Source organism: Canis lupus, chromosome 15, assembly GCF_003254725.2.
Source record: "Canis lupus dingo isolate Sandy chromosome 15, ASM325472v2, whole genome shotgun sequence".
NCBI lineage: Eukaryota > Metazoa > Chordata > Mammalia > Carnivora > Canidae > Canis > Canis lupus.
Window position 1 is genome coordinate 36,275,697 of NC_064257.1, and position 15,563 is coordinate 36,291,259.

Here is a 15,563-nt window from a genome sequence, read left to right on the forward strand (position 1 = left end):
AGCCTGTTTTAGTTAGAAGGTCAGGATTTTGAGGAGGGGTGTGTGTGTGTGTGTGTGTGAGTGTGCATGCGCACGCTCCTGCTCATAATGCCAGAGATATGATAATTTATATGAAGCTACAGATTTTGGCTTTTCATACTTTTTAAAAATTTTCTTGATTCATAAAATTAGCATATCTGACAGTTTATTAACTTTAGACCTTCAGAATTCTGGGATGCTTGTAGGAAATGATTGATGGGATAGTTATAGTGTTATACGGAGTTAGCATCAATCTAGAGTTTAACTCACCAATTAAATCAAATTCTGGGAGAATAAAACATACTGTCTTGATATATTTTTAATCACTGTAACTCTCACTTATGAATTAAATTTATTTTAATCGCATATAGGCATTTGCTCGTCGTGCTTTAGCTAAAATTGATGAGTTAAGGCAACTGGAATTAATGAGTTCCTCAAAATCACAGGAAGAATCCAGAAGATATTATAGAGAGGCCACAATAAAGGTATAAAAATTTCATGAAATAAAAGAAATTTACTGCACTATATAGTTGATTAAGTACTTAATATTAGTGCTCGAGAAGTGCATCCCGTTGTTACCTCATATATAATTCATTTTTTTGAGACAGATGGCAGTAATGATCTTCAAAAGAGGAGTATTTGAGTCTAGAAGAAAAAACAAAAGTTTCTTTAGACCGAAGATAAGAATTAACTTGAGGGAAGCTCAAACTGTAAGTCTAAAAACGTCTTCTCTTGTTCAGACTCTTCTTGCAGTATGTTTGTATCACACCTCTATCTTTGAAGCCAAATCCTGTCCCCTGTTCTCTGCACCAATGACAAATAGAGGAATGCCTTCCCACTTTGGACATAGCCTCACTTCATCCCTTACTTAAAGCTTTTGTACCTTCCCACAGTCCGAGTTTTGTGACTTTTAAGGACAAGATGCAGAAGAGGAGCCTGGGAAAGATTGAAATGCAAACTTTGAGTGGTGTCACAGAGGCCTTTGTCTTTGACTGCTTGGTGTTAGCTCAGCTGAGGTAACCTCAACTTCTAACTTTGAGGTTAGAGAGAAGGTGGAGAGCACCTTTTTTCCTCAGCTTAAGACTTCACCCTTGGGAGTGTTTAGGAACTAGGCTACACCATATCAAAAACAACCCCCCTATCTTAGTGGCTTAAAACAACCATTTATTTCCCACTGGCATCATAGTTATTAGAGTTAGTTAACAGGGGGCTCTGCTCATGAATGCTGCTCAGGGCCAGGTTGAGGAGAAGCCCTCATTTTGAAAACTGCTGGTCGTTCTGCTGTAGGGGATTTAAGAAAGCTCTGGAGAATCTTGGGCAGGCAATAATGCCCAGCATGAAAGGGACAGCAGTCTCTTCTCACATGTCAAAACTTGAAGTAATCAACATCTTCGATACATTATTATTTTTTTAATTTCCTGTGGGCAAAATTCAAGGTGTAGGATTTGAATCAAAGGATGTAAGTGCTTCTATTCTCTTGATATATATTCCCAAATTAATTAATTAATTTGGGAGAATGGGAGAGAAAGAGTGAGTGAGCATGGAAGGCACAGAAGGAACAGAAGAGGGAATCTAGAGCAGACTCCACATTGAGCACAGAGCCCAACCCAGGGTTTGATCTCAAGACCCAGAGTTCATGACCTGAGCCTAAATCAAGAGTCAGATGGTTAACTGACTGAGCCACCTCAGGTGCCCCTCTTGATTTTCTTTTTGATAATTCAGCTTTTATAAAATGACTTGTCGTTTTAACTATTTCTTTGATCCAACTTTCCTTTATATTTGTATTTACTCTTTTTATTTCCTTTTTCTGTGAATTTTATTATCCATAGTTTTTGACCATTTATCTGCTAGAGATTTTAGTTTTTAAAATATATTTGAATGAGCTCACTATTTTTATAGACATTAATATTTTGCTTGTCATGCTTGGCAGCCCATTTGTTTTTTATTGCCTTTAATCTTTTTTATAGATATTTTAAATATTTATATTTTAAAATATTTTACTTGGTATTCATCTACAGCTCTGATAAATATTGTTTCACTTTTTGCTAGTTTTTATGATATTTCTAAAAACAATTTAATTATAATTTTTGGTTTTTATAATTTCATTTTGAATATTTCTAGTTATTAGAAAGTTTATTATGCTTATAAGTATAATTTTTAAAAGCTCTGTTTTAACCTATGGTAAAAATCTTAGAAGAAACCCTTACCTCTGTTTATAAAGAGAGGCTAGGGCATGAAGTTCAAGTTTTATTGAGATTTTTAATGTATCAGTTAACCTATGAATTGAAAAGGCATAGAAACTAATGAGTAGAGAAGTTGGTGTTTGGGGAAAAATAATCCAAAGCAGCTTTAACCCTGTTTATGCTTTTCTGTCGTTATGTTATATTATAACCCTGTTACGTTTTTCTGTCTTTCTGACTTTGCTCCAAGAAAAGGAGAGAAGCAGGGGAATCATGGGGAATAGGATGGGCATCTTCTAACTCCACATGGATTCTAGAAAAGCTGACCAGAGCTACCTCTCTTATTTCCTGGTAATCTAAATACAGAGAACAGATCAATTGTTAGAATAATAGTGTTGAGGCAAGTCACAGGCAGGAGGGGAAGTCATTCTGAGATGATACAAAGCAGAGTGGCTGGGAATTCATACAGAGCTGCAACAGTCATTAGCTTATTAGTATACATCCGGTCAACTCTTCTTTAGTTGACTATAAGACCAGTTATTTATACTGTAAAATATTGTTTCAAATTTGGGTTTGAGGGCCATCTACATTAGAATTTCCTGTGGTACTTATGCAAAGTGCTCCCCCCCGCCCCCCTCCACTGAACTTCAAGATTTGGTCTGTGAATCTAAAAAGCACTCTTGAGAGATTCCTAGGCAACCAAAGCTTGAGTCTCAGTTCCTGAAGGCTGTAATTAAGGTAACACAAAGCATATGGAGATTGATGTTGCCCAAATAAAAAGACAGTAATAAACAGCCTTTTAATGCTGCCTTGGAAACATAAACATAAAGAAATAGCAAAGTCTTTGATGTAATGGCGATATGACATAAACTTTAATGGAGTCTGGAGAGATACCTCAAAAATGAAAACTATAAAAGTAGCCATCTCATTGACAGGCCAACCACTCTCTCTTTTAGCATTGATGAAACATGCCTTGCTTACTTTTGCTTATAATATTAAATACTATAGAACCTTAAAGAAGTGGACTGTGTTTTTTAAAATTTTGTTTTGTTTTGTTTTTATTCCAGTTGCCGTGGCCACGTACTGTCACAGAACGGTTGTTGGATGAGATGTTTGATAGTACTTCATCCCGGTTTCTGGCTGTCTTAGAAGCTCTTTCTGATTCAAATAGGCGTACACTACAGACTGGACCTGTTGCTACAGAGGAAGTAGAAATTCGTGATGTTGTCTCAGAACTGTTTATGGCGGGAAAAGAACTTTTAATAAGTAAATAATTTGTTAAAATAATATTTTATGGTAGAACATGAGAAACAAAAATTTTAGTGTGTTACTCCAACATATAAGAAACTGATATCCAATTTTTATTGATCTTAAATTCAGCAATCTTGTTAAAGTCAACTGATAATTTGAATAATTTATTAGATTTTCTTGTGGATTTGTTTAGGTATATAATCATCTTGGCTGTGAATGATGACTTCTATTTCTTTTTTTCCAATCCTTAATATTTTAATATCTTTTTTCTTGCATTTCTTGGCTTATTACACTGGATAAGATCTTGAATAAAACATGAAATGGAAGTTGTGATAGCAGATATCCTTGTCTCATGATGTTACATGGAAAGCTTTCAACATTTTACTGTTAATTTTGATGTTTGCTGAAGGATTTTTTTAGATACTTTTTTTTTCCAGATTAAGGAAGTTTCTTTTACTCTTGGTTTACTGACTTCTGTTTATTTGTTTTTAATCTTGAATAGTTGTTGAATTTCATCAAAAGCCTTTTCTGGATTTATCGAGTTGATTAAATAGATTTCTATTTTATTTCTATTAATATGGTAAGTTACATTGATTGCCTATCTAATTTTTAACCACCCTAAGTTTTTGGAAGAGATCTAATGTGGAGGTAAGGGTTATCCATTTGATACATTATTTGATTTTATTTGCTAATGTTTAATATTCTGCTTCTCTGTTCATGAGAGGTTTTCCTTTCATTTTTAGGTTTTGCTTTCAAGGTCATATTGACCTTATCTAAAAAGTTGAGAAGTATACCCTCTTTCTCTCTTATTTGAAAGATTTCATGTCAGATTGGTGTTTTTTCTTCCTTCACGTTCAATTAAATTTACTGGTGATAGCATTTGGACCTGGAATTTTCATTGTGGAAAGGTTTTTAACTATGGATTAAAATTTTCCCATAGATAGAAAATGATTTAGGCTTTCTTTTCATTAAAAAAAAAAACAACCCTACTATCAGTTTGGTAAATAGGACTTTGCTTGAAAAAGTTCTATTTTTGATACAATATGTTCAAATTTTCATAAAATTGTTTATAATATCTCATTATGATCTTAATGTTTATAAGATTGGTAGGTGTCTGGGCTCCTCATTTTCATTCCTGATAGTGGTCAGCTTGCCTTTTTCTCCCATTTCATCAGGAGTCTACCAGTTTCATTAGTCTTTTCCATGAGCAATATTTGTGTTTATCCTCTCTGTTGTGTATTTGTTTTCTGTATTATTCGTTTCTGTTCTTTATTATTTCCCTTATTCTACTCTCTTAGGTTTACTTTGATGATTTTTAAAAATTTATTGACTTGGAAGCTTAGATCGTGGATTTTTCAGGATTTATCTTTATGTAACATGTATATTAAGACATTTCTCTCTAAATTCAACTGTAGCTATGTACCTAAAACTTGGATTTATCATAGCTTCATTAACATTTAGTTAAGAATATTTTCAAATTCCCATTGTGATTTTTTTCTTTGATAAATGGGTCACAAATCAAAAAACAGAGAGATAATGGTAATTGTCTTTTTGTTATTGATCTCTAGCTTACTTATATTTTGGCCAGAAAACATATTCTATTTGCTATTCTTTGAAGCTGTTAAAATTGTTGAAATGTGGTTTTTGGCCTAACTTGTCAATTTTGGTAAATAGTCTGTATATACTTGAAAAGACTATATATTCTTTCATTTTGGGTACATTACTTTGTGTGTGTGTGTTGATTAGTGAAGTTTGTAAATCATATGTAGTTAAATCTTCTCTATTCCTACTGATATTTTTGGTCAGCTTGTTTTGTAAATTACTGAAAGAGAAGTGGTGAACATCATCTGCTATGCATTTCTGTTGTGGAATTGATACAGCATAGGGCATGTGTGTATTTTGCTATAACAGATACTGTCTTCCAAAATTATTTTTTTAACCAATTTAATTTATAAGTGGTATCTCATTTTATGAGAGTTCTAATTGCTTCAAATTTGGACGCTTAGATTTATTTGTCTTTTTCATTGGTCTGTTCTGGTGTGAATTCAGTAAATTCAGTAGTATTATGGATTTAATATGCATTTTTCTGATGACTAGTGAAGTTGGGCACCTTTTCATACACTTCTTCATCATTTGGATATCCTATTTTGCAAAGTGCCTGTTTAGATTTGTTGGAGGAGATCATCAAGAGGATATGACCAGCAGTTAGTTCTTGAGCTGGACCCAGGCATTTGGAGGCTCCTTACACTCCCCATCTCTCACCCCACCCTGTCCTTGGTATGTATGTCCTACCTACTATTGTACTACTAGTGGTTTCAAGGCTGTAGCTTTGTGAGAGTAAGTATTATTGAGACTATGTTTATGGTATATGTGACTGAACCCAGTTGAGTCTTGTATAGAAATGCTATAGAAACTATGGACAAGGGGCAGCCCAAGTGGCTCAGCGGTTTAGCACTGCCCTTCAGCCCAGGGTGTGATCCTGGAGACCTGGAATCGAGTCCCATGTCAGGCTGTCTGCATGGAGCCTGCTTCTCCCTCTGCCTGTGTCCCTGCTTCTCTCTCTGTGTCTCTCATGAATAAATAAATAAAATATTAGAAAAAAAAAGAAACTATGGACAAGCCTTGTATATACGTTCCTTTGTTTATTAAAACTACCACCTACCAATCTGAATGGTCTGCCTCTTTTTTTTTTTTTGGTCTCTTTGCCCTCCATGTATGGGGGCCAGTTTGTGAACCAAGATTTTTTGCCCATTTTTCTTTTCTTCCTTTCCTTCCTTCCTTCCTTCCTTCCTTCCTTCCTTCCTTCCTTCCTTCCTTCCTTCCTTTCTTTTTCTTTCTTTTCTTTTCTTTTCCTTTTTCTTTTTTCTTTTCTTTTCTTTTTTTCTTTTCTTTTTCCTTCCTTCCTTCCTTCCTTCCTTCCTTCCTTCCTCTTTCTTTCTTTCTTTCTTCTTTCTTTCTTTCTTTCTTTCTTTCTTTCTTTCTTTCTTTCTTTCTTTCTTCTTTCTTTTTTTTAAAATTTTATTTATTTATTCATGTTAGACACAGAGAGAGAGGCAGAGACACAGGCAGTGGGAGAAGCAGGCTCCATGCGGGGAGCCCGATGTGAGACTTGATCCCTGGACTCAGGTTCATGCTCTGAGCCGAAGACAGATGCTCAACCACTGAGACACCCAGGTGTCCTTTAGCCCATTTTTATGTTGAGCTATTTGCCTTTTTCTTTTCTTTTCTTTTTTTTTTTATTTGCCTTTTTCTTATTGGTTTGTCAGAATTCTTTAGAGATTCTGGATGCAAGTTCTTTGTTGAAGATATGTATTGCAAATATTTTTTCCCACTTGGTGGCTTGCTTTTTCACTCTCCTAATTAAGCTGTCAAGGAAGAGGAATTCTTAATTTTAAAGTAGTCCAGTTTATCAATATATCCTTTATAGTTAACCATTTTTGTGTCATGTTTAAGAATCTCCATATTGTAATATCATAAAGATATATTCCAATGTTTTCTCTTAGAAGCTTTGTTATTTTGCCTTTCACATTAGGTCTAAATTTTGTTTTTGTGGTACAAGGCAGAGATCAAGATTTATTTATCTCCATATAATATCTACTTGACACAGCACCATTTGTTGAAGAGACCTTCCTTGCCCCATTGACTATAATGTTCTTTTGCCATAAACTAGGTGACTGTGTGTTTTTTCACTCACTATAATTACCTTGAGATGTAGCCAAGTTGTGCGTATTAATAGTTGTCTTTGTATTGCTGAGTAGTAGTCCATGGTATAGATGTATCACAGTTTGATCTGTTGAAGGACATTTGAGTTCTTTCCAGTTTTTGGCTCTTAGGATAAAGCTGTTATGAACGTTGAGTGTGAACATGCTTTTTCATTTCTCTGGGATAAATGCTCAAGAGAATAATTGCTGGGTAAGGGTCTATGTTGTTTTGTAGAAAGTTGCCATACTGTTTTTCAGGTTGACTGTACCATTTTACATTCCCATCTACAATATTTTGTAAGATTGTGTAACAGTTTTGTAATGTTTGACAGTATTTGGTGTTCTCACTATTTTTTTTTTTTTTTTTTTTTTAGCCATTCTGAGAGGTATATAGTGATATTTCATTGTGGCTTTTCCCTATTTCCCTAATGGGTAATGATGCTGAACATCTTTTCAAGTATTTATTTGCCATCTTTATATTCTTCTTCTCTTCAATGTCTTTTGCCCATTTTCTAATTGGATTGCTTATCTTTTCTATTGGATTTTGAGAATTCTTTGTATATTCTAGATACAAGTCCTAGTCATTGTTTTTTTAAGACAATGAATATACTATTAAGCCTTTTTCTTCATCTTTCCCATTTTTCACTACTTCTTTGTAAATTCATTTCTTTTTGCTTAAATACAAACTGTAAGAACTTTGAAATAGTTTAGCTGGATATAATCCTTTGCTTAGAAGTTGGTTTATTTTAGAATTTTAAAGACATTTCTCCATAGTCTTGCATATGGTGTTGAGAAGTCTCTCAATAGTTTAAACCTTGTTATTTTACAGATTTAGCTTTTACAATGTCCTCTTCTGTGATGTTCTTATATTTTATTATGCTAAGTCTAGGGGTGAGCTTGGTAATATAGGAGGTACTTTGAGATCTTACATCTTTCTTTCATTTTTTATGTTACTTCTTTGTTCCTTCTCCTTATGTTTACTTTTTAAAAATTCTCAGGGCACCTGGGTGGCTCAGTGAGTTAGGCATATGTGACTCTTAGTTTTTGCTCACATCATGATCTCATGGGTCATGCATGAGATTGAGTCCTGAGGCAGGCTCTGCGCTCAGCAGGGAGTCTGCTTGAAGATTCTGCCCCTGCTCTCCACTCACTCACTCTCTCTCTCTATCAAGTAAATAAATAAGTATTATTAAAAATTCTCTGAGGGCCCTAATAGGAAGATCTACATCCCACTTTCCATGTCTTATTTTAATCTCTTTATTCCTTCTATTGCCTTCTGGGAAAGTTCCTCAATTCGACTTTCCAGGTCACTAATTTGTTCTTTGGTTCTTGCTATTCTATTCCATTCCTCTATTGAATTCTTCATTTCAACAATAAAATAATTTATACCTAGTTTCCGTTTAATTCTTTTTCATAGCAGTTTATTCTCACTTCATGTTTCTAAAATCTTATTTCCTTGAGAGAATACTTTTTAAGGTTAAGTGTTCACTTTTCCATTTTTGTGCTTCCTTTGGTAAAAGGTGTTTTCATTTGTGGTCTTTGTTTCAAGGTGTTTGTGTTTTTTTATTTTTTCACGAGTTTGCCTTTTGTTGCTTTGGTGCACTTTGCTAACTTGTCCATAATATCTACCTGGAAGGAGAGGTGAAAGCCTAGACCATAGCATGCATACTTTCAGGTGAGTTTAGGGTGTGTGTGTGTACACGGATCCACACGTGCATGCCTATCTGAGGGCAAGGAGTCTCTCTGCCACAGTTTGGGCCCATCTCTTCTTCATGAAGAAAATGCTCTCAGATGAGATTTTGTTCACCCAAACTTGAAAATTTGCCTTCACCTGTACCCATCCTTTCCATTGTCTTTCATTAAAATGAGAAGGAAGAGATGTTCCTTCTAAGTTTCTTTGCCTAATCTTTCCAAACAGTCCCTTTTAGCTTCCTCCCTGTATTTCTTCCTCTTGTTATAGTCAGAACTAGTCCATTTTCACTGTTCTAAATTCTTTCCTTTCTACTTATACAGTCTTCAGCTCTCTGTCCTTAGTTCTCTATGGAGAATGTCATGGACAACTCCCTTTTTGTTCAATCCAAGGGTCACTCTCAGTGTTTTTCTTCCTTTACACTCTAGTATTTGTTACTGTTGAATACTTTTTTCTAAACACTCTTCTTTCCAGCCTTTTCTCCCTGTGTCCTTCTCTTGCATATTGGGGCTCCTAATTCTCCTGTCCTAGGTAGCTGTACATTGCCCATGACTGCTTCTATTGTTTACTATGGATTTATAATGATGACTCTAAAACTGTATCCTTATTATAGATCTATTTCCTGAGCTTTGTAATATCTAGCTGCCTATTTGACTAGTTAACGCTTGCTAATTCTCTGTGTTTGAGATTCCATGTTCCTTCCTCTGGCTGGCCATCCTTGACCACTCTCTTACTCCAAATTCATGTTCAATGCCCTTCTTATTTGTCCTCACGGCACCCTGTACTTCCCCCTAACCCTTCTTGCTTCCCTATTAAGGTATAAGCTCTGTGAAGGCCGGGATTATATTTGCTTCTTTTCCATGTTTCCCTAGGGCCTAGCATTATCTGATAGTTAATATTTAGTAAATATTTCTTTGTATGAATGACATTCAGACCTCTCTCTTTCCTTTTCTAGTGTCAAATACTGGTGCAGATGGAATGCTTGATTTTCCACAGACATCTCTTTTGCAACTTACCATAAAAGGAAAAAATCTTATTTCTATAGATGCTGCTGTAAAATTTGTAAAATTAGCTTTTACTTATGAGGAATGGAGTTTATTTGAATCATCAGCTGGGCAGCTGATTGATTTTCTCCAGGTAATATATACAAATCTATAATTTGTTTTTATTTTGTTAAGATGGCTTTGAATTATTAATTAACTTGTGGGATATACTTCTCTTAGAGGCAGGCTGATCCAGAGTCAAAGAAAGCAGAAAAGGATTTAACTCTTCTGATTGCAATAGAACCTCTAATCAATGTAAAGAGAAACAAAGGTTTGGTCTTTCCAATGGAAAACTACCAAGAAGGACAGTCAGCTCAAATTTATGTTAAAAAAATTGCTTTTCATGGTGAGTATTTATTTGCCTTTTTGAAAACTTAAAATTTCATCTGATAAAATACACTCTCTCTAGACGAAGTGAGAAAGAATGTTCAAGGCAGAGGAAACAGGAAGTGCAAAGACCCTGAGGTGAAAGTGTGGTTGGTTATTGAAGGAATGGCAATGAGGCATGTATGACTGGAGTGCACTGGTGGTGTGGTGGAAGTTGAGAATGTGATAGGAAATGTGGTCAGAGAAATAGCTGGGTGCCAGATCCTGTAGGCTTCTAGGCCTTGTAAAGATGCTGGATTTTATTCTGCATGATGACTTTGAATAGATGAATAAGGCTCTACTTAGCTACTGTCTTGTTGGTAAGTGAGACACCAGAAGGATAGTAAATCAAAAGCCATCAATTCACATTAGCAAGGGAAGATTTGGTGGTGCCCTCTTTTCAGTGGGGGTAGTTTTTCATTCCAGCATTGTAAGTCTTAGAAGTTATTGTGTACATAACTGAAAATCTGCAACCTCTATTTTTAGACTGACGAGATGATTTAATCCCGTGTGTTTTATGTTTTATAATGTTCTTAAGGCATTTTATGGCTGTTCAAGTGCAGTAAATAATTTGTACCAAATAATGATATATATTTTTTCTAGTGGTTTCTGAATAGATATTTTTGTTATTTTTATTTCAACTGCCATATTTTACATATGTTTTAATATTATGAGCCTTTTTGATTCTATTTTGAATGTAGTTGGCATACAGATTGCAGATTAATGATAATAGTCTATTTTAATTGCATGAGAGCCCGCTTAGATTAGTTTTTGTATAGAAATATCTTAGTAACATATTTACCCAGATACTATTTATATCATTTTGTAGAATTTCTGTGTTTCTGTGTCTTTTCTATTTGAAATTTTGTAATTGATTTTTTTGTTTCCTTTTTCTCTATTTTATGAATTAGATTCTAGTATGAAGACTTATGGATATTCAGAAGACATTTTCCATTTGGCAGCAACCTTGTACTCTTGTGTCTGTGCCTCTCCTCAGGTGAAATTGCTTTTTTGAATATTTTGTAATAGTGTTGAAGGAGGCTATTATACCTAATGTAAAGCCAGATTTAAAATATCACAGGAATTACAACCTGCCAGAATTTTATATTGTTTAATCATTAAATAAGAGATTGAGTCATAACCTGGCTTGTGATTTTAAGTCTGATATTGTTAATAACTCTGATATTGATAGTAACTCCTTTTGTTCCTTTTTGGGAAATTCCTAGGCTTTATATTTTTAATACTGAAGGAAATAAGGCAGTCGTTTCAATTAGAGTTAACATTCTTCTTCTTCTTTTTTTTAAAGATTTTTATTTATTTGAGAGAGAGAGAGACACAAACACACGGTACAAATGGGGGGGGAGGGGCAAAGGGAGAAGGAGAAGCAGACTCCCTGCTGAACAGGGAGCCCGATGTGGGGTTCCATCCCCATAACCTGAGCAGATGCATAACCAGCTGAGCCACCCAGATACCCCTAGAGTTAACATTCTTAATGAAATACTGCTTTTCAGTCCATGAATATAGAAATTGGTTATTATTTGGAGTCACTTTGCACAAAATGGCCAGTGGACATGATGATTTGTGGGTATGAATGTTTAAGTAAAACTAGCACAGCACTGGTGTTAACACTGAATTGCAGGGATTCTCAGGGCTTTCCTGAAGTTCCTCAGGAGCTCAGTTTGTTTAGTAACACCCTAACCTCCTTTTATTAGTTAATGTTGAGATAGAATTACATTTGAAAATTTGGTTTTACTATTCTAAAAAGAGTTTGGAAACCGCAATGATAGAGCATTGTGTTAACATTTGTTCAGGGAAGTGAAACCACAGTAAGGGACTTGAGAAGTTCCACTGTTAGAATGTTTTCTATTTCTTCCGGGTTTATTTAATACTTGGGACACATATTTAATTTTTGAAAGAAAGGTATTTGATAGCAAATATAATGATTATATTTAGGAGCTAACCCAAAAAATTCTTTTTTATTGTTTTCAAGTTTTTATTTGAATTCTAATTAGTTTACATATAGTGTAATACTGGTCTCAGGAGTAGAATTTAGTGATTCATCACTTACATATAATACCCGGTGTTCATTGCAACAAGTGCCCTCCTTCATGCCCATCACCCAGTTAGTCCATCCCCCACCCTCCTCTCCTCTAGCAGCCCTCAGTTTGTTCTCCATAGTTGAGCGTCTCTTATGTTTTGCCTCCCTCTGTTCTTTATTTTTCTTCTTTCCCCTGTGTTCATCTGTTTTGTTTCTTAAGTTCTACATATGAGTGAAGTCATATGGTATTTGTCTTTCTCTGACTGACTTATTTCACTTAGCATAATATACCCTATTCCATCCATGTCATTGTGAATGGCAAGATTTCATTTTTTTTGTGGCTAAGTAATATTCCATCTTCTTTATCTATTCATCTGTTGATGGGCACTTGGGCTCTCTCCAGTTTGGCTGTTGTTGATAATACTGCTATTAATAAACATCAGGGTGCATATGCCCCTTAGAATCAGTATTTTTGTATCCTTTGGGTAAATACCTAGTAGTGCAATTGCTGGGTCATAGGGTAGTTCTATTTGTAAGCTTTTTGAGGAACCTTCATACTGTTTACCACAGTGGCTGCACCAGCTTGCATTCCCACTAACAGTGTAAGAGGAGTTCCCCTTTTTCCACATCCTCTCCAGTATCTGTTGTTTCAGTGTTGTTAATTTTGGCCATGTTCACAGCAGTGAGGTAGTATCTCATCGTGGTTTTGATTTTATGTCCCTGATGATGGACAGTGTTGAGCATCTTTTCATGTGTTTGTTAGTCATTTGTATGTCTTCTTTGGAAAAATGTCTATTCATGTCTTCTGCCCACTTCTTAACTGGATTATTCGTTTTTGGGGGTTAAACCAAAAAATTCTAATCAAGGCTGAAAAGGGCAAGGATTTTTTTTTTTTTTTTTTTTTTTACAAATAAGTATTTTAATGATGAACTTAGGACAAGTTTTCCAAACATCATATTTTCATTGGAGTATAGTTCTAAAAGTAATGATCATGAGTTATTAGCTAAATAGGAATCAGATGTAGTTATGTTCCAAATATGCCAAGAGGCTCCAACCTGTCATCCTTAGACTTGTTTTTTCAAGGCCTAATAGACAAGGTTTTATCTTGAGGACCTCTGTACTTGAGTTCAGTTGCTAAATCCAGGGATAAAGGACCAACTGGGAAAACTTAGGACAAGATGATTAAACCTTCTTCAGAGGAGAGGATAGGGTGTGATGGGTTGCTCATGTCCCTTTTATGTCCAACCTGATATGGAGAGCTCTTCTGCTATTCCTGAAACTGGACCCATTTCTGTCCTGTGCCATTCTCTTGGCCATCTTTGATGTTGATCATTAGCCATCAATACCTATGAGCTTTGATTTTGTTTATTTTTATACTTTACTTTATTGTCTAAATTTTTAAAAGATCAGGTTGGAAGCATTAAAATATCCTTTTTAAAAGATTGATTGATTGATTGGAGAGAGAGAGGGAGAGAGAGAATGCACACACATGGTTAGGGGAGGGGCAGAGAGACAAGGAGAGAGAAACCCAAGTAGACTCCATGCTAAGCTCAAAGCCAGATGTGGCCTATCTCATAACCCTGAGATCATGACCTGAGCCGAAACCAAGAGTTGTAGGCTTAACCAAGTGCACCACCCAAGCACCCTGACATATCTTGTCTGTAATATTATCCAGTACATGGTGTTTATATTCTAAAACAGAAATAGGTAGAAATTTAGTACTTTTAATCTTACTTTTTGATTGTTCTTATAAAGATTTTATTCATTTTATTTATTTGAGAGAGAGAGAAAGAGAGTGAGAGTACAAATAGGGGGAGGAGCAGAGGGAGAGGGACAAGTAGACTTCAGAGGGAGCACAGAGCCCAACTTGGGGCTCAATCTCATGACCCTGAGATCACGACCTGAGCCAAAATCAAGAATTAGATGCTTAACCAACTAAGCCACCCAGGTGTGCCCCTTGAATCTTACCTATTTTTTTAAAACTTTATATTGGAAGTATAATATATATAATGATAAACATTTTACTAGTATAAGGCTCAATGAGTTATCATAAATGAAACACATCCGGTTCAAGAAACAGAACATGACCAGCACCCAATAGCTCCTCCTGTGCTCCCTTCCCGTCACTGACCTTACCAAGGGTACTCAATATCTTAACTCCTCTGGTTAGTTTCACTTTTTTTTTTTTTTTTTTTTGTATTGTATGTAACTGGATACAAAAAATATAGACAGTCCCTGTCTTAGGATGATTTAACCTAAGATTTTTCAGTTTTACAACAGTGCACAAGCAATACGCATTCAGTAGAAACCATACTTTAAGTTGTGAACTTTGATCTTTTTGCTGGCTGGAAATATGCAATACAATTTTCTCATGATGCTGGGCAGGAGCAGCTGTAGCTCCCAATCAGCCACACGATGATGAGGGTAAATGACAGATGCACAACTATTCTGGTTTTCATTTTCAGCACAGTATTCAATAAATTACATGAGATAGTTAACACTATATTATGAAGTAGGCTTTGTGTTAGGGAACTTTGTCCTACTGTAGGCTAATGTAAGTATTCTGAGCATGTTTAAAGTAGGTAAGGTTAAACTATGATGTTAAGTAGATTAGGTGTGCTAAATGCATTTTTGATTTATGGTATTTTAAATGTATAAATCAAGGAAGATCTATGCCTACTTTTAGTATCTCGCTTCTTTCAATCGATACTATGTTTGCAAGAGTCACCCTTATTGTTGCACGTGGTTGTATATCATTCATTTTTATTGCATAGTATTACACTGTATGAAAAGATCATAACTTATTTATACCTTCTTCTACACTTATTTATAATTTCTTCTTCTAGTAACATTGCTCCTATGACCAGATGTAAAAATCTAACTTCAATTGCTTTGTCTGAATCTCTGAGGCCAAACAGTGCCCTCTGGAGGAAGAGGCTACCCTTTCCCACACTTTTAATTTCTTTAGTGTCAGAAAGCCATTCTGGTCCACTTTAATAGCCCAGATCTGCACTGTTAATCCAGTATAGCTCCTAACCAGAGTTGTTTTTTTCTAAGCCCAATTTGGGGCTTGAACTCACAACCCTGAGATCAAGACCTGAGCTGAGACCAAGAGTCAGACACCCAACCGAGTGAGCCACCCAAGTGTGCTAGGGCAAGGAAGTTTTACTACTGGATTTAAAAAAAATTATGTATGTCTTAGTTCATTCAATTCAATAAACATTTATTGCTCTCTGTTATGTTCCCATACAAGGTACTACATATGTAAATTAAGGC

The 15,563-nt window shown here is 35.3% G+C and overlaps 1 protein-coding gene and 1 long non-coding RNA gene across 15 annotated transcripts in view; one reads left to right on the forward strand and one right to left on the reverse strand.

The window, feature by feature from the left end:
* Positions 1–970, reverse strand: part of LOC112654410 (uncharacterized) — a 48,452-nt gene extending 47,482 nt beyond the window's left edge. The window contains exons 1-2 of one of the 2 annotated variants that reach the window (XR_003133017.3): positions 902–970; positions 598–663 (exon numbers count right to left, since the gene is read on the reverse strand). This is a non-coding gene — a long non-coding RNA (uncharacterized LOC112654410). Of the gene's footprint in view, positions 1–597; positions 664–787 lie in introns of both variants that reach the window. The other variant, XR_004805243.2, reaches the window with a different exon arrangement.
* Positions 1–15,563, forward strand: part of CFAP54 (cilia and flagella associated protein 54) — a 291,046-nt gene that overhangs the window by 27,346 nt on the left and 248,137 nt on the right. For 12 of the 13 annotated variants that reach the window (XR_003133016.3, XR_003133013.3, XR_003133014.3 and 9 more), the window contains exons 7-12: positions 390–503; positions 627–728; positions 3,266–3,464; positions 9,796–9,977; positions 10,064–10,229; positions 11,161–11,246. Coding sequence is in view for 9 of the 13 variants with exons in the window: in XM_025438907.3 (XP_025294692.3) it covers positions 390–503; positions 627–728; positions 3,266–3,464; positions 9,796–9,977; positions 10,064–10,229; positions 11,161–11,246 (849 nt within the window). In the remaining 4 variants the exon portion in view is untranslated. The remainder of the gene's footprint in view (positions 1–389; positions 504–626; positions 729–3,265; positions 3,465–9,795; positions 9,978–10,063; positions 10,230–11,160; positions 11,247–15,563) is intronic. The other variant, XM_025438909.3, reaches the window with a different exon arrangement.